Source organism: Anser cygnoides, chromosome 1, assembly GCF_040182565.1.
Source record: "Anser cygnoides isolate HZ-2024a breed goose chromosome 1, Taihu_goose_T2T_genome, whole genome shotgun sequence".
NCBI classification, from domain to species: domain Eukaryota; kingdom Metazoa; phylum Chordata; class Aves; order Anseriformes; family Anatidae; genus Anser; species Anser cygnoides.
In genome coordinates this window covers 15,941,898-15,961,172 of record NC_089873.1, presented here as the reverse complement: position 1 = coordinate 15,961,172, position 19,275 = coordinate 15,941,898, and the positions used below count along the sequence as shown (strand labels likewise).

Below are 19,275 nucleotides of genomic sequence, written 5' to 3'. Positions count from 1 at the left end.
AAGGACACTACATTATGCAAGGAGGCCTCAGGACCTACTGCCTGCCCATGGAGCCGCACACATTAGCTGCATTTGCTCCCCTTTTCCGAGGAAGAACAAAACAAACCCAACGCCTCTCTCGCCACCACCCTCACCTGAGGCGCAAGGGCACGCTCCAAACCCTATTTATAGCCTAGGCACGCTAGTGGGCGGACCCCGCACTGCAGATCTGCCATCCTATTGGATATCCGCGCTGTCAATCTCCGCAAGCGGGCGCGCTGTCAGCGAACCGTGCGCGAGTGCCGCGGGCGCCCCCTAATGGCGGCGGGCGGGCGGGGGGCCTGAGGGAGGGGGTTCCACGCCCGGCCGCGACCGCGTCCCGGGGCGGGAGGCAGCGGCGGCGGGGAGGGCGGCTCGAAGGGGCCGGGCGGCGCTGTCAGCGGCTGCGGGACGGGCCCGCGTCGTCCGCTCCTCGTCCCCGCGGCGGATGGGGTGAGGCGAGGCGAGAAGAGGCGAGGCGGCCGCCGCGGAGGGCAGCGGGGCGGCCATGGCCAGCGCCGGCCCTGCGGAGGAGGAGGAGGCGGCGAGGGAGGAACAAGCCCTGAGGAAGCTGGTGGTCCGGCTCCAAAACGTCCAGGAGAGGAAGCGGCTGGAGACGCTGGTGCAGACCCTGAGCGACCTGCTGGAGCTGGCGGCCCGGCAGAGCGGTAAGGCGAGGGCCGCCCTGTCCAGCCCAGCCCAGCCCTGCCCGGCCCTGTCCATCCCGGGCTGCCCCACACGCCCTAACGCGGCTTTTCTGTGTCCCCCTCCAGCTCCACGGCTCTTCAGCGGCAAAAACATCCACGTTCCCGTGCTGCTGGTGGTGGACATGTACGCGGGGGCAGCGGGCGTGCAGCAGGTAAGCGGCCCCGAGCTCCCCCCGGCCGGGCTCCGGCCTGGGGCCGGCCCGCTCCGAGGCTGCCCCCTGCCCTTCCAGGGGGCTGTGTGAAGGAAAACGCTGCTCCTCAGCAAAAGGACAGGAGAGGGGTTGGGATTGGCAGTCCCAGGTTTCTGCAGACGCAAACAGCAGCTCTAAACGGCAAAAGAAAGTGGAGTGATGAGCGTAAACGAAGCGGCGTGGATGCAGCACACCCCACGCTTCTGAGTTACACGTAATGCTGTTTAATATAGTTCTGACGTATCGACGTGAAATCCTGCCATTTGATATAGTTCCGACATATCGACATTAAATCCTGACGTTTAATATAGCTCCAACATATCAACATTAAATCCTGCCTCCTTTAGGCAAACTTTAGGAGCAGGATGATTTAAGATGTCTTCATACATACGTCTCCCCATCCTGTGAGAGTTGTACGAGGCCACTTTTTAGGGGAAAACAGTGTTGTAACTCAGAGGAGCTTCTGCAATTTAAGGTTCTGCCTGGCTGCTCCTGTGACAACACCGGCCCACTTCAATGAGGTGTGGCGCTTGCACAACTTGGTGCTGTGCTTTATGGTACAGCTGCCAGGCTTGTCATATGAAAGAGCTCCTTCCTGGCAGGCATAGATTAAGTTTCTGACTACGTTATGCTCAAAGGATGTTTATGAAGTCCAAGTTCGCGTGCCACTCGCTTGCTTTCTTTATTAAGCAATTTTGTATCATTACAAGCTTTTGGGCGTCTTTTTTTTTTTTTTGGATTCACTAGAAAGCAAAACATAAATGATGTCACATAAATAATAATGTTTTTTAAGATTTTTTTTAATCTACTAGATCTTAAGCTAGAGATCACAAGCATAAGATTCAGATTAAAACATGAAAGTTTCCTTTGAAGACTAAGTAACTTGTACAAAGTCTGAACTTTCAAGTTATTTTACTATTGAATTGTCATTAAGTAATACAAAAGGATTGTTCATAAAGAAATACAAAAGGATAAATCTTTATTTTTTTTCAGAATAAAGCATATGAGGTATGTAACAATTTACAAAGCCACTGCCCAGAAATTTAGTCTAGGAAGTAAAAAATATGAAATCCAACCACAACCAGAAGCAGGTCTGAAGTGATTGCACAGGGCTCTAAGAAGCGTGTAAGAGGACCGTGATCGTTTAATTTTTATTTTAGTAAAGTTAAAAATCTTCACTTTGATTTAATATGGAATTTTAAAATCAGTTTTAATCTTCTCTCTGCCTACATTTGCAGTCATACAGTGCTTCAGTTTAGAAGTTTTGGATTTCCTTTGCATTACTACATTGTATTCAAGTGTCAAATTCAAAGCCAGTGCAAAGCTCTAATCCAGTTCCTCACGAAGTGCCATAGGCAGCTCGTCCTTCAGGTTTTGTTATGATATTTACCAACATCCACAGTGTGTTAGTAGAGCTCTGGCTTCCTTGCTTCATCCACAGCAGTTGATTTACAGCCTTTGTGAATACACAGTTCTCCCTGGCAGCAGTGAAGTGACGTAGTCCTGACTTCGCTGTAGTCCGTCTGTACTACTAAAGAATTCTCATTGAATAAATTGATTAACCAACCAGTTGCCTCCTTGGCTTTTGGCATTGTAATAAAACTGACCCATGTAAGAGAAAAAACATATTAGGAGCCATATCTGAAGTGAGGATTTCCTTTTCTGTCCTATGCTTCCACAGAGTAAATTGGCTTAATAGATCAATATTGCGAGTACCAGCGCAAGTCGGACTACAGGCATAAGTCTTGCAAACTTCTTTATAAGTAGGAAGATACTGAGCTGCAAAGTCAGTAGTGCCTTAAAAGTAAAATAGACATCTTTTAAGTAAATATGATAGCGTGTTTTTTTTTTTTTAGTTGCTGGCTGACAACGATTAGAGCAGGTTAGAAACAATAGATCAAAACTTGTTTACACTTCAGAAAGGAGCAGTCAGTAGAGCTTTGTCTCATGCAGAAGGTGTGAGCTAATGTAATATAAATTCATTGCATGCCAGAAATGAAAAGGGGCTGACAAAAATAACAGGGTTTCAGTGCTGCCGCCAACTGTCCCTGTGTGTCAGAACATGTTAAAGTGTTTACAAGAACATCTTTGTTTACTGCATTTTTTTCCTTTCCCTGTAGCCTTTAGTATCTCTGTTATTTAAAAGACCCTTACTTTCTTACTAATTATTAAAAGGATAATAAGCTCTTTGTTACCCAAGGCTGTGATTTTAATATTGTAAAATAGACTGCATTATCAGCAGGTCAAATGTCTGCTTCGGTCTTTTCTGGCTCCACAGTCCTTATAAATGTTTGTCAGTGCTTGGAGTCACAACAATCCAAATAGAATCTTTAATAGAAATATAAATTTCATCAGAGACAGTACAAAAGTGACTTTTCTAAAGACATTAAGCTAATTTTCATCAGGTTCTAAGTTTTACAATTAGCAGGGCAGGAAGTGGCACTTTAAAATCTTTTTTTTAGCAATAAACAGTGTTTGAGTTAATGGTCACCTCTACGATGTCTTTGCCGTGCAGATTTGAAATTTGTTGCTTGAACATGGAAAATTAGGTAATGCATAACCCCATCTTTGGGGGATTTGGTGGTCACTAAGGCTGTTCTTTGAAATTATGCTTGATCAGGAGTTGATCCCACAGTCCAGACTAATTTTCCTGAATGTCCATAGTAGTTGGTTTGCACTCTCAAGTAGAGCAAGTCAGCTCGCTGTCTAGGCAAGGAAATTGTCTTCTGGGCAAGCTCAATCTGCAGACATTAAGGGTATAATTGGCTTAAAACATTTGACTCTGGAAATCTAAACTGCAACAAAAGCAAAGCTACTGCGGATAGCGTGAACGTAGTGCCTGTGACCTGTGAAATATAAAAGCAGAATTCCAGTTCCCGGGGATTTCCATCACCTTTTTCATAGACTTGCCAAAGCTGTTGTGAAAGCCGCCTGCTTTCTAGTCTACGTTTGTTTGGGTGGCTCTGCACTACCCAACTTCCAATTTCATTCATGTCTCTCGTCTTTCACACTGCAGGGTTAGAGATCATGCAATTTCTATGAACTTTGCAGTGAAGCTCCTTCGAAGCAGCTGTTTACATTCCTGTTGGTGGTGGATGTCCTTTGTTGACCCCTTTGCTTTGCATAACTCTTTGCTGAAATGGGATCTTGTTATGCATGTAGTTTTTGGGCCACACCTAGGTTATCTTCTGTCTTGACCCTATTCCTACAGCAGACAGGCCTACTTCCTCCTCCTTTTGTTCTTTTTTTATTTATATGGCCAGGGAGAGTTTTATGCTTTAGTGTTTTTTTTAATCTGCTTTGTCTTGAACTTTTGACATTTCTCAGTTTACTTCCTCTCTTTCAGTACAGCAAGGTTTTCTTTTCATCAGTTAATTCTTTCTACATTTTTTGCTCACTGCTATCATTCACACTAAAGCACATTCAATTTTATCAGCCTGCAGGCCGATACGCCCAGCAAGCTCTCATAATAATAAAGAACATTGTTCCAGGGAACATGGGGGGAACAGATTTCTCCAGTATGGACATTTTTCATTTTTGGTATTATTTACAGATACCTAAAAGTCAAGGCACTCGCATAGGATAGAGCAGGTAGTTATTAGAATAAATATATTGTTTTCAGTTTGTCTTTCACTCCTTGTGTTCTCAAGACTTGCATTGCCCTTTTTGTGTTTTGTAAGCACGCAGAAACTGAGGATTGATGGCAAGAATATGAAATATGTAGTATCATTTAGGTACCTCACCCCATTTAGAACATTTACACCTTTAACACGTCCACTTTTAAAAACTATCCTTTCTCCTTCTCATTTGCAATTAAATAGCAAATTCTTATGGAGGCAGCAATGCTTCAGTGAAGTTGGACTAGCTGTAATAGTGCAGTGGTCTTCCGTGACCCATGATGGCATACTATTGATCTCATTTTTCTCTCTGTCAGCATCTCTTTTAAGTGTATGTCCTCTATCATCAGGCAGTGCTGGAGCACATTGTAGGTGATATATTGCTACAAGCAAGGCACTGAGAATCACTGACATGTTCTAGTTCCATCTCTCAACTTTTTATGTCCCTTGTCTTGTGTAATTATCCCTTATTTAGCTAGATAACTGTTGAGAACATCCATCTTCTGGATGCCATGAATATTAGTAGACATTTAAGTTCCAAATAGAGCATCTGTTCTGATTTTTTTTTTTTATTTTACAGATGGGTTGGTCACTTCTTTGTAAATTGATAGAAATTTGTCCAAGTACTCTACAGAACATAGCTCCTAAGGATGTTGGGAAGGACTGGGAAGTCCTGGGTGTTCACCAGTAAGTACGTTGTATGCAAAGAGTCTTCTGGATATCATGGCAGCATATTTATGCAATAAAATGTATTTATATAAAGTTATTACATCAGCTTCTACATGGTTAAAGATCTTTTTTGGGTTTCTTCAGTTTCCAGAATAAAAAGCTCACACAAGCAGGGATGTTAGCTGTACACACAAATACCTGATGAGGAGAGTAAAGAAAACTGAGCCAGGCTCTTCTAAGTGGCGCCCAGTGATGGGACAGGAAACATTGGGCACAAATTGAAATATAGGAAATTCCACTTCAAGATTTTAAAAAAAATCAAATGATTTTTTTTTAATTATTTTGAGGTTGATCAAACACTGGAACAGGTTGCCCAGAGAGGTTGTGAAGTCTCCAGCCTTGGAGATATTCAGAACCTGACTGGACCTGACCCTGAACAATCAGCTATAATAGACTTCCCTTCTTTGAGCAGGCAAATTGAATTAAGAGACCTTCAAAGGTCCCTGCCAATCTCAGTGATTCTGGGATTCTGTGGTTAGGAAGTTTTCTTTTAATAGACATATGCAACATTACCTGGCAGGTTTTGTGTATGTGTGTTCTTTATGATGCATTACATCCCCAAGCCTAAAGTGGTACAAATCAAGAGAAGGGGTATTTTTTAGTTGTCTAAAAATTAAGTATTTAAAGTAGACACCTCAACTACCTGTGCAGTCAGTGGACGCAATTACCATTAGAAGGTGGTTCTTCCCATCTTTTTAGTAAGTAAGCCTGGAACTAAGTGTAGTTTGATTTGAGTCATCTCTGTGCTGACCGTTGAGGGAGCCTAAATTAATGGCTTCTGCGTGGCTTTGGTTAGATGGACAAAGACTGGCAGAGGTTAACCCCAAAGCTGTTCCGTAGCACAAATGCTAGCTGCAGATGTAAGTATAACATGAATAGGAGAGAAGGACTTGGTTGGATGTTCTCTCTCTCGGACAGATTGCCTCACTCAGGGCTGATAATGACAGCAAGGAGCTACAGCTTAATAGCTCTGCTAGTAAATCTGCCTCTGCTTTTATAGCCTTCACCTGCCCTTCCTTAGAAAGGTTGCTATTATGAGATGACTTGCATGAAGATGCGGTATGTTTGTGATTTTGGTTGCTTTTCATGAGCAAGGAATGACTGAGCTGAAGCTGTACTAGCTAGTTAAGATTTCTTTGGCAGCTTTAAGGCTTGTTAATTGACTGATGCTTATTCTTAGGTCCCAGAAAATTACTCCATTTGAGCTGATATTTCCCATAGTTTCCCATTGTGGGTTAACCACCCACGCCTCTTGTGGGTTAAGCACCACACAGTCGCTCACTCGCTCCACACCAGTAGGATAGGGGAGAGTATTGGAGGGGCAGAAGTGAGAAATACTCTGTGTGAGGTAAAGACAGTTTCATAAGTAAAAGAAAAAAAAAATCAGCAAAACAAAGCAAGTGATGCAAAAGCTCTCGTTTACAACCAGCCAAACGATGCTCAGCCAGTCCCCAAGCAACAGCAGCCCTGGCAAAGTTCTCCCCAGTTTTATTGCTGAGCGTGACATTACATGGTATGGAATATCTCTTTGGTCAGTCCAGGTGAGCTGTTCTGGCTCCATTCCCTCCCAGCCTGTTGTCCACAGCTGCTCCTGGAGCAAACAGGTGAAGGAATCTGCAACCCAGGTACAGTTTCTACATGTGTATGCATGTGCGCACACACCTGCAACCACACAATAAAGTGCATTAGGAAGGCTTAAGACTAAAACATTTTAATCAGGACGTTAAAGAAGTGCATTTAAGGGTGTCTGTTTAGCTACTCTACCAGCTTGGTTAGGGTGGCTCCCTGTTTTCTTTGATTCATCACCCTACCACTTAGTCCATACATCTGGGCTGTGTGCTGGGCCAAGAATTTGCCTGGGGACTGAAATGCCAGTGCCTGTCCTTGTCTGTAGACTTACTGGTCCAAAGTGTGCATACAGAAATTTCAGGGAGGTATCTATTCTCAGTTTAAAATAATAAGAAATAAATAATAATAATAAATACATTTATCCTAGTTTATAAAGTTAGACCTTAGCAAGGCACACAACATCATTGCTATATCTTGGGAATGAAATTTGGATGAAGCTTTCAGTGCTGTTTTTGTTTTTCTAGACAGGTCAGGAATGTCTGTTAACATTGCCAGCTACTGCACGATCCGTTTTGTTTAGATATCTGTACAAAGACACTCTCATTTGAAGATCATTGAGATCGCAGAGTCAAACTCTCCAAAGTTATGAGTATCAACAATGAAAGTTTCTTGATATTTTTTTCTGAGCCTCTTTATTTTTATTTAGTTTTTAATTACATGGTCTTGGTTTTCCCCCATTTTAGGATATGCTTCATTAAGTACAAAATCAAATGCTCATTTATTTTCTGCCATCATCATCATTCAATATGGGGCCCACTGCCTTATTTACGTTATTGATACCTTATCTGAAAATCGGCCTTTTAATTTCTTCTCAGTTTTTCTTAGTGCTCATCAGTATTGTCTAGAGATTTAAAAAAAATGTTAATGAGAAGGTATTACAGATTTTAGGTCACTGTCTTAGAAAATCATGTTAAAAATACCAACAGATTTTTGGGCACACAGTTTGGTACATTCACTGGATTTTTCAGAGCACTTAGCATTGTCTGGCTCTCCTTATGTTTAAGAATTCAACTTTGTTTGACTCTGCTTGCAACATTTCAGAGGGTAATATCCCTGGGTCTCAAGTCAGGCCACCTAGAAAGCAGAAAGTATACAATTGCCAGTCTATGAAACACTTCTTTTTAGTGATTTGTCCAGCATCCCATAAGTGCTACGTGGTGGAACCTTAGATAGGATAGAGTCCTTCAAGATGCTGTTCAAGTTCTTTAGCTGGGAATCTGCTTTGTCTCTTCCAGCAAGCACTTGATCATTCACTGTTACATCACTCTTGCAGCAAGCAGAACACTGCCTTACCATCTGCAGTCTGCTGCACCCCCCAGCCCTGCTTTCTGTAGAACAATTCCATCCTGGATGTAAGACTTGCCTCCTGTAGAATTAATATATGCATATAAAATTAATTAAAATTTTAATTGGTAAATTACACGTCATTACTTTCATGAAATGTAAAAATTGTTAGAGTAACCAAGTAATTTAATTGCTAACTTGAAAAAAACATAAGCTGAAAGAAAAGTTTGAAAAATGAATTGAGAAAGGACAAAAATGGCTTTAGAAAGTTTTTGCTAATTTCTGTAACTACTTTGTATTGTTTTTTTTAAGTAATGTTTGAAAAAAATAGTTTTGTTAGTATTTACTTAGCCCTAACTCTTTTTTTCCATCTTTTAAATTTTTAGGTTGATCCTTAAAATGCTCACAGTTCACAAAGGAAATGTAAATCTCTCAGTAATAGGACTGAAAACATTAAATCTACTCCTCATGTCAGGTATTGTCTGTTTCACTTTCCTAGTTTGAGCCTTTAAAACAAAGAACAGTAATATAAAGTGCATGACCATACATTTTGGACCTGATTTGTCTCTGTTTTATTCTGTAAAGTCATTTAGAATCATAGAATCCTAGAATATCCTGAGTTGGAAGGGACCCATAAGGATCATTGAGTCCAGCTCCTGGCACCACACAGGTCTACCCAAAAATTCAGACCATAGAACATTTGTACTTGTATACAAAGTAATAACAGTACTGTTTTTGTCCAGGTAGAAAGGAGTCTCCAAATTGCAAGGCTATGAACAACATAGCCAAATAGTTTTGTCAACTTGTTATCAGCATAGGCACAAATACTTGCTGTATATAGCTAAGTTAAATAAGTAAGAACTTTTTCCTAGCAAAGTATAAAATTGGTCACATTCTGACTTGCTTCCTTTAGTACTAGTTTATGTATTTGAAAAGAGTGAATTGTCTCTGATACATTTCTTTTAATCTGCTCTCCAGAGACTTGATCTTATCAGGAACTGAGAACATTTTTCTTGATCTTCTGTTGAAATCAAAGAGAGACTGTAAGGGAGATATCTGCTAGCATGGTTCAAGGTAGCATATAATACTAGTACTAAAATTGTTGAAATAGGAAAGTTTCCACTGACTTTGAAAGGCCTTGTAATCAACCTTACTTACAAAATAAGGCTTAGACTTTAGGTGGTTAAAGCTGATCTGGCTGTCCAGCTTCCTGCTATAGGCAGTAGAGTGAAACAGGAACTTTAAGAAGATGGTTTTGCTATTTATTTGTCTATTTTATGATAAGATCAATTACCTCTTGAATCTGCTTTCTTCTCCCTTTTAATTATAGAGAGAGACTTAAAGTCTCGTTTTGACTATCTTACTTCAGAAAAGTATTTGAAATTGTACCTTGTCAGAAAAGTCTCTTGGTATTCTATATGTCTGTGTGTCCAAAAACTTGAATTGCACTACAGCTGGAGGTGGTAGGCCACTGCGAATGCAGAGTGGTAGCCATACAGAAAGATCCTTTCTTTAAAAGGAAAAAAGAACAGCTGCAGCTGAAACACTGGATCAGGCACTATTAATTTTATTGTTATTCATGTAAGCTTGAAAAATTGTCATGTATATGATTTTTTTTCCTTATACATGCTATAGAGACAGCAACTTTTTTCAGTCTGTTTTTTTTTTAATTATTATTATTATTGTAAGAGCAACAGTGACATTGGAGTTTTAGTTCATTTTCAGGTAGCAATTATCCAGGCTGAAAGAATGGGCAACAGAGTGAGAATAGCATTTTCAAGAAACAGATGGATCAATTTCATGGTTCACCATAGCTGAAAGGTAGATTTCAACTCCCTATGTGCTTTCTTTTGGCAGTGTAGTCCTACCCTTTTTTTTTTTTTCCACAAATTTAGTTTCTTAGTGAAGTTCTTCAGCTTGCAAAAAGTGCAGTTTTTTGGACTGATTAATTTTCCACTAGTTTAGTGAGATGAGCTGTCTCTGAGAAGTCAGACAAGTACCAAAGCCAGTGCAATGTGGGAGAAGGAGTGGAGAGGGGAAACTGTCTTATTACCAGTAATATTTTAGAACATCTCAGTTGTGTTGTAAAACATTACCTTAAGAGATAACTGCCTCACAAGTTATATAAAAGCCTGGGTGTGAGCCACCAGAGTAAATTTGAAGGACAGTATTAAAGACTTCGGGATTTTAATGGTTAAGTACAGTGCTCCAATTAACATGTTGAGAACACCTCAGCACAACATGTAATCTCTTCTGCTTTTTAGATGTAGTTGCTTTCCTGCTCCTGGAGGAAGAGGTGGATGTGTTTTCTTTGATATTTAATGCCATGCACACCTTCCCTAAAAATGAAGAGATCCAGCAATATGGATGTAGAGCATTATACAAGCTTTTTGAAAAAGGTATCTATATCTTGTGGGCTAGTTAGAAAAGCATATAGATTGGGAGGGGACTGCAGATATTTATTTAACTGAAAAAAATGAATTATTGCATTCCAAATTTTGTTTTGTGTATTATATCTGTTCTTCAAACCTGTTAGCACAAAACAGGTTTTCCAAGCTGTATCATAAATTTTCTGAATCAGATAAATTAATGTGTAAAATGTCACTACATGTCTGACTAGAGTTAACTGGAAAGATGGGATTCAAAGTTAGTCAGTAACACTGGGACAAAGAGTAGTGATACTTGATTTTAATTCTCAATAAGTAAAGCTGCTTCTTGAAAGACTGGTAAATTTTAGGGTTGCCAGGAAGTTGTGAGCAAGTCTAAAATCAAGCAAAATGTTTGCACTTTAGAAAAAGTATATAATTCAGCTTTTGATCCTGACAATGCTGAAAGGCTAAGTATGTATCTCTACAATATTCCTGTGTTTCTTTGGAGGGATGATGTCACCATGTATTAAATTTCTGCAACATTTTCAGGAACTGTGTGTGTGTAATGGCCAAAAATCCCATTATTGTGACAGTTTTTCTTTGCATCGAGTTTCTTGCTTCAGAATAACTATTGAGAAATTCCAGTACTCCTAGTAAGTCCACTATACTCCTTTGCTTCAAAGACAGTCTCCAGTTCCTCAGATTTGTTCTTCCTGGCACCATTTTATATTGCTTCTTTCGTAAGTCTTCCTCCCACACGTGTGCCTCGAACTATTTTCTGCTTTCCTTTCCCTTTTCCACTCTCCCTAAATACTTTTGTCCTGCCATATTTTCTCTTCAGTCTCCACAAGTGTCTCAGCTTCTTGCATTTTCTGTGTATGCCTTTTATAAGAAGTGCCTGATTTTTACAGATTCACAGATGTTTCAGGTACAGACCTGCAGACCTTCTTCTTGACAGCAGCGTAACAAGTTCCTAGGCTGTCCCTGGATATTTTTTTCTTGCCTTTGAGAAACCTTCTCAGCTACTGTAATGTGAATGTTTGTACCCTTATCATGAACCAAATTCAGAAAATGATTCTTCTTAAAAAATTTAAAGTGCGGGATTTGTGCTCAAGCTGGATTAGTTCCTTTATCTGGTTCACTGCACAACTGCAGTGATGTCAGCACAAATGATGGGGGACAGTGATTGAAAAACCTTAAGCGATTATTACAGTGAAGGTAGGATATTATTAAAGCATGGCTGTAGTCTTTATGGAAAGAACTCCATTATCAAAAAAGTTGAGAAGTAAAATAAAATTAGGGAGTATGTGAAATGCATTCCATCAAATTGTTTTCACTGTGTTCTTAGCTTTTCCTTCACTTCTATGTCATCTTGGTGAGGAATACCTGAAGTTCGTTCTGTGAAAAAGACTAAAAGAATTTTTATTTTTTTTAAATACTCATTCACAGGAAGGCACTTAAAAGTCAGAACTCATTTACAGAAAATGTGGGCTAGAAAAAGGTCTTTGTAAAGTAGCTCAGTTTTTGGTGTGAGGAATTTTAACTGTGGAATATGATCTCTATGGAGGAGACTACCTTACTTTCTGTGGAATATACAAAATAAATATAAGGAAACTTCATTAGAACAACTGTATTTTCTCATATTGTATCAGGATATGAATTACTTCCTCAAAACTTACTGTCTCTCTCTTTCTTTTTAATTTAGTTCCAGAAGAGCAGCTGACCGAATTTGTTGAAAGCAAAGATCATATGATCATACTGGAAGTATTTAAAGAGTGTCCAGAGAAAGAAGAGGTGATTCTTCCTGCACTTTACTCATTACATTCCTTAGCTGGACCATGTAAGTGTACTGTTGGAAGTCATTTTCAATTCTTCACCTCCCACAGCTTGCGTCAGTTCACCTGAGTGCATGGTAATCTTTCAGTGACTGTGAAAGCAAATAAAACTTCAGAGTCTCTCTAGGGAAAAACAGTTGGTAGTGCTGCAAAAATAGTGACACATTTTGACAGAGGGAACGGTTTTGAAATGAGAATTGGTTGGGAGCTGCTAAACAAATCACTTTTCTGTTTTCTGTGGGAAATACTGACTTGTAATTTTTTATGGGAAATTTTCCTATTCAGTCATACTTACAAGGCTGGAATCTCATAAAGTAGGTAAAGAGTCTTTCTTCTGCTCAGAGCAAGTGTTAACTAAGATGCTTATTATGGCTGCAGAGGTCAAAGTTCAAGTCCTTGCTCTGCCTTTTTTTAAAGTTTGAATAATAAGATATATTTATTGACTAAATGAATATTCAGTGAGTTTGGGTAGCACATTAAGAACATTGGTGGCAGAGGCTGTTCCACAAGGGGAAAATTTCCCATGCAAATCCAATTGCCAGAGCTAAGACAAGGTGTTGGGGCTCAAGCACCTCTCTCTGACCAGTCAGTGGTGGCTGCAATGAGGAGCACAGTAGGATTGGGCACATTTTGGAGTCTCATGGTGTCCTCAGGTGTTGTGCAATAGGACGGAAGAAAATCTCATTGTGTCTCGTTCTCTCATCACAGCAGTCCCTATTATGGGCAAAATCAGGTCCCAAGAAAAGTCCCTGATGATATGTGTCCCTTTATTGACTTGGTGCGTGATGCTGTTGACACAGAGGCATCTCTTGCACCTTACTGTTGGCAATTTCAGCAGGCATCGAGCTCTTTGTCTTTTCCGCAAGATCACAGAATCACAGAATCATCCAGGTTGGAAGAGACCTCCAAGATCACCGAGTCCAACCTCTGACCTAACACTAACAAGTCCTCCACTAACCATATCACTAAGCTCTACATCTAAACGTCTTTTAAAGACCTCCAGGGATGGTGACTCAACCACCTCCCTGGGCAGCCCATTCCAATGCCTAACAACCCTTTCGGTAAAGAATTTTTTCCTAATATCCAACCTAAACCTCCCCTGGCACAACTTTAGCCCATTCCCCCTCGTCCTGTCACCAGGCAGGTGGGAGAATAGACCAACCCCTACCTCTCTACAGCCTCCTTTAAGGTACCTGTAGAGAGCAATAAGGTCGCCCCTGAGCCTCCTCTTCTCCAGGCTGAACAATAGTTGTATTCTTGCAGAAGTGTTTCCTCATACATCCTGTCCATTTGGATAGGAAACGTGCTGGCCCAGGGTGTGCCACAAAACAGGAACTAGACTGCAGTTTTCCAAATTTCATCATTCTCCAAACTATTTAATTTCGCTTTCACAAGCTTCTTGCTGTTCCAGTTTGTCTTTAAAAATTAAGCATTCCTGGAGACAGAAATAATTTTACCATAGCCTAGAAGTTATTTCCATTTTCTAAAGCAGAGAATGCTAAGTGCTTTTTTTTTTTCTAAAGAAGAGAGTGCACTTCAGAGAGAGCCTTAAGTGCTCTTTAAAAAAAGTAATTAGAGAATGTGTAACAGTTCCAAGAGGAAGCCATGACAAAGACTTGCTCTACAGTAGGCGTTGTTTTTGGAGTTTGCACTTTCTGATATGAAGTATTGAAAACAGGGAGACAAAGATAGTTTGAGCATAGCTTGAGTAGTCTCCCTATATCCTAAAGTCTACATACATCAAGGATTTGTACCTCAGTATGCCTTCTTACACTAATACGTAATGTAGACTTTACTCTGGCTCATATGTCGTGAGAAATTGAGGGCTGGCAGTTTATCCCAATGCAGGACAAGAACTCTTTCAAATTTCAGTAGTCTTGAGTGAATGAGAAAATGCTTTGCTGACAACTGTCCTTCAAAGTCCACGGGGAAGTGATGTATCACATGATGTTTGCCATCTAAGTGTTAGTCATAGGCAGCTATCCAGGCTTCTCCTATATTTAATGGGGAGAAACAGGCACCTCCAGAGGCAATTTCACCTCACCCTGAGAGAGGTACCTGTTATTCCATGAATTATAGAGTGCTCACATCTCTTCCTCAGTTACAGTGAGAAGCTGGATGTGCAAGTTCTAGTGGTAAATGTTAAATGAGAGCCATTCCATACCACTGCTTCGTTCTTGCAGGATTTAAATATACACTTGATTGCGCTCTCTCTGTAATCAACAATTTTAGAATTGTTTGAATATTTTAATATGTTGATAATTATCACCTGTGAAGTGTGCAAACCTTTACAATGAAAGGTGTTTTCAGTGGTGAGTGACATTAATAAATCACTGTCATCTTAAAGCATTGTGAAAAGTACCTTCCTACACGAACAAACAGAATGATTCAGAAATGCTTCCCACTCAGAGCTTGCTTTTTCAACTTAGTATCTTTGTATACAGGAGAGCCAAGCTGTTGAAAAGAATATTAAGAAAGTTTATAGACCTCAGTAGAGTAGTGCTGAACCTCTTGGAGGCAGTGACAGGACTTTCATTCACTGGAACCAAGATTTTGACCAAGATTTTTGTGGTTCTGTATCATACCCTAGATAGACACATACTGCAAAGATGCTTTCATGTACTGTGTTTTTAACTACCATGATGCTATTTTGTTTTAAATTACTGGGTGTGGGATCTTCAGTAGGGAAGGATGTCTGTCAGTCAGGGACTGACTTCAATAGGAAAGGACGCATTCTGTCTTTTTACTGACTAATGTGAATGCCTGCTGGTTTCAGTATCTGACCTGCAGAATAAACAGTGAATAGGGTGAAGGTGACCGAGCCCTGGCACAGGTTGCCCGGAGAGGCTGTGGATTCGCCATCCTTGGAAATACTCAGAAGCCACCTGGTCGTGGTTCTGGACAGCTGGCCCAGGGTGACCCTGCTTGTGCAGGGGAGGTTGTTCAAGATGACCTCCAAGGTCCCTTCCAACCTCTGCCATTCTGTGATTCTGTGAAATATTTCAGGATCATTAGGTGAACCTTTCTATACCCTCAATACGTAATAGTCATACAGTAGAACTAGTTTAAACCAAATGAATAACTTGCTAACTTGCACCCTAAAAAAGAAGGAAAGCATGAGAAACATGGAAAAATTTCTTTCTTAGAAAGAAAAAAAAATCTAAGTTGTTTCTTAGCTGTATGCCTCTGGGAATATTTCTCAAATACTGTAAACTGTTTAGCTTATCTCAGTTGTGTTATAAACACCACTTATAAGATTGAATTAATATTTATAAAATAATGTGTTCAATAAAAAAAAAGTAAGAATAGTTTGTAAGGAGGTTCCTGTTACATGTCATGGTATGGAATGGAATAAATTCACAAATGTTAATATTGACTCTGAATTTAATTATTTTTTTAATTTGAATTTAATGACTTTAATTATTATAAATTATTACCAAGTGTTGGTAGTCATTAATATTAGAACCCAATTACCATGCTTCTTTTTTTTTTTCTTTTAATCTTAAGTAATTTTTGTTTCTGTTTCCCTCTTTAGCCAGCAATGTTGAAGTGCTGATGTCTGGAAATGTTCGCTGCTACAATGTTATAGTGGAAACCATGAAAAGATTCCCCAGTAGTGAAACAGTTCAGGAAGCGTGTTGCTGTTTGTTGCATAAGCTTACATTGGGTAAGTTCACAAAGCTGGTGTTAGTCAGCTTACTCTGTGTAAGAACTGGAGGTACTGACATGAAATCTTAGGCCAACTAGAGAGCTACTGTTCCAGTGAATCCTCACGGTAGTGTATAGCTCAATTATTCTAATGATGTGAAGGTCTGGTGGCAACACTGGCAACAACCAGCATGGAATCCTTTTGTGATAAAGGCTAGTAACAATGACAGAAACAGTCATAAAAACCTAGACTGAAAAAGTGAGAAAAAAAGAGTATATCAATAGATAAACCATTCTTTGTAATGTTATTAAAGAATGGAAGAAAATTCCTTCTAAATTTCTTCTTCGAAGTGGTAGTTCTGGTTGTGTGAGATACTATTGGTGCTACTGAATTATCTGGGACATGCTTTCCAAGACGGTGTTTTTCCTCCTTGCAATGCATCTACCCAAAGGCCTGTGCTGCATTCCTGCTCAGGTATGGTGCCAGCCTTGGGGCCCCTGGCCTGCAGCAGTGAAAGAATCAGTTTGCTGAAAAAAAAAAAAAGAAAAAAAAAGTAGCTCCATTGTCTGGGCTGACACAGGCTAACGCCACGTCAAGCCAAATAATGGCAATGTCAACAAGGATTTTGTTGTGCCTCTTCCCAGCTCTGTGCTATCTCTTGCCAATACGATAAGATGATCTGAGCAGTTGCAGTAATAGCAAGTTCAGATGAAAATAAATACATTTTTTCCCCTGTTGTGTGAAAAGACTGAGTAGAGCAGCTGGAAGAGCCCACACTACATGACAGGTTTTTCATCACTCCGCCAAGGTCTTTCTCATGAGTTAGACTTCCCAGTTCTTGCAGGTGGTGGCCTGAAGCTGCTGCAGATGCTGGTGCCATTGCATGACTCCTCTTAATCAAATCAGTCTCATCCTGTCACCATCTGCTTCCACTCCTTCATGCAGATACCGTAGAGAATACAGATCAACCTTGAGTGCAATGGAGTGCAACTTCCAGTTCCCCTTCAAAAAGCCAAATAAACATTTAAAGAAAATGTGGCCTCTGAGGTGGTATTTGCAGTTATTTGGCAAGAGGTGATGTTAAGCTTGAACAGTTTCCTCTGCCAGGCCAACTGCATGGTAACCAAGCTCTTGAGGGGACACAGCAACTTTGTTGGCATGCCTTGATCCTGTCCTATGTGCAACCAGCCTGACTTCATGGCCTCAGAACGTGCATTTGTGATTTGTGTTTACTGACCAACAAGTAAGAGGGGCAGTTAAACAGACATGAGATCTATTAACTCTTTTTTCAGCTCCACAGATGTCTTTCATCTTAATATGCAGACACTTTGGGAGGAGATTGAGTAGGGGTGCCCACAGCACCAGAAAGTTAGGCAAAACAGGTGTGAAATTGCTAGGTTGTCCTTCCTGTCCTTTCATATGAGACTGGAAATAGTCTGGAAGACTTCCTTATAGCCAGTATGGCTTCCCAAATTATTCTGATGGACACTGTTTTCCTAAACCCAAGTTATTTGGTAGTGAAATTGTAAAGTCAACATCTATTAGCTTCCAAAATCACTATCATGTGTTCTTGCTAATCTGGTAATGAATATTCAAGACGAGAATATCATCAGAATTTTAACTGACTGATATCTGTTTAAGCAGCCACAAGTCCAGCATAATTATTAGTCACATAGCCTACATTTCTTACTTTCTGTGAAATAAGTAAGATTTTTACACAAACATGTCATTTTCAGTAAAATACAGCAAGAAACAGCAACGCTGCTACAACATGACCACGCTAGTACAGAGTAAGAAGAAAAATGCTGTTTCCATTTGCACTTGTGTGGATAGTAAGGCCAAAGTTTTAGAATGAGGGATCTGGAAAGGACTTGCCTTAAAGTCTGTTCTTTAGAGTTCTGTTGACTTGGACTAATAGGGCTGAATCATAAAACACTGGGAGAGGTACTTATTTCCCAGTGAGCAACCCAGACATTGCAGGTAGCCAGCACCTATAGGGCTCAGGACCAGAACAGAGGTAAAGAAATTTTTAGCTTTTCTTCTGCTTGTAATTTTATTTTTCATGCCCCAAAATCATATAATTCTTAATTTTGTACCTTATCTGAAGCACTTGAGAAACATTGATACAGATTTGAATTTCACCTTTCATGTGGTTAGTATGATTCTCATTTTTAGTAATTGAGAATTAAACAAAATTAAATATCAAAATAGAAACTGTATCTATCAGACTATATTTTACAAAGTGAGCATAGCCATATTATTGTATGCATGATACTTGTTTGCACAACAAATGGGGAAGTTCTTTTCTTTCGCTTGCATTCATTTGTAGAATTCCTTATATTCAACCTTATATTCGATTATATGTAATGTATAGCCTTTGATAAAAGCTGTCCTTTAAATACATTTATCATCAAAAGCTAGTTATTTTTACTGTTCCAAAATGTATTTATTCTGTATTTATAAGAATGACTTTGATCTATTTAACAAGGAGGACAAAACCAGAGGGCAAAACAGGTTTTAAACGCTTGCTTGGCAGGATAAATCAAATCATTGCAAGAATTCAAGACCAGGACTGCTTTGGTTTCCTGGCAGGAAGTCTGCAAATGATATATAGATGGTATCTTATTTTGCTGACACTGTGGATGTCATGTTCCATTAAACCTCAGTCTTCATATTAAAAATAAAGAAAAGAACCTAGATCCCGGTTGTTTTTTATCCTTGTCCTCTTCTTTCCACAAATAAAATACCATTATAGTATACCCCATAAAATATATATATACCATAAAATATCCCCTAATAACAAATCTAATGTTTGCTACAAAGTCTGTGCATTATGTGCTGCTGAGAAATCTATGCTAAATGTGTATAAAGCTATAGATGTGTGTTTGCATTCATTTAATATCTTAATCTATTTCCAGGAAATTTTTTCAATATCCTCGTGTTACATAAGGTTCCAGAAGTCATTGTGAAGGCTGTGACAGCGTATTCTAACAATGCGAAGTTACAGGCTGCAGGTCTCAGCTGTTTAGCTCTTCTCAGTAAGTAAATTCATTCTTAAACACATAAATAAATTACTTATGAAATAAACAAGTAAATGTTTTCATACTGGTGATTTCCTGTAGTTATTCTTAATTCTGCTTCTTTTTTAATGTGGAAGCCTCAAGTAAGGTAGCTTTGATAGAGCTAGATTTCCTGCACGTTTATGGTTTAGTGTGACATTCCTGTGTTCATACCATATTCCCACATA

At 39.7% G+C, this 19,275-nt stretch overlaps 1 protein-coding gene across 2 annotated transcripts in view; it reads left to right on the top strand.

The window, feature by feature from the left end:
- Nucleotides 1-372: 372 nt before the first annotated feature.
- LRRK2 (leucine rich repeat kinase 2) overlaps nt 373-19,275 on the top strand; it is a 69,606-nt gene continuing 50,703 nt past the window's right edge. The window contains exons 1-8 of one of the 2 annotated variants that reach the window (XM_048068547.2): nt 373-686; nt 792-877; nt 5,114-5,220; nt 8,562-8,650; nt 10,440-10,574; nt 12,250-12,384; nt 15,915-16,046; nt 18,947-19,066. In XM_048068547.2, the coding sequence (XP_047924504.2) occupies nt 527-686; nt 792-877; nt 5,114-5,220; nt 8,562-8,650; nt 10,440-10,574; nt 12,250-12,384; nt 15,915-16,046; nt 18,947-19,066 (964 nt within the window). In that variant the 5' untranslated portion in view covers nt 373-526. The remainder of the gene's footprint in view (nt 687-791; nt 878-5,113; nt 5,221-8,561; nt 8,651-10,439; nt 10,575-12,249; nt 12,385-15,914; nt 16,047-18,946; nt 19,067-19,275) is intronic. The other variant, XM_048068548.2, reaches the window with a different exon arrangement.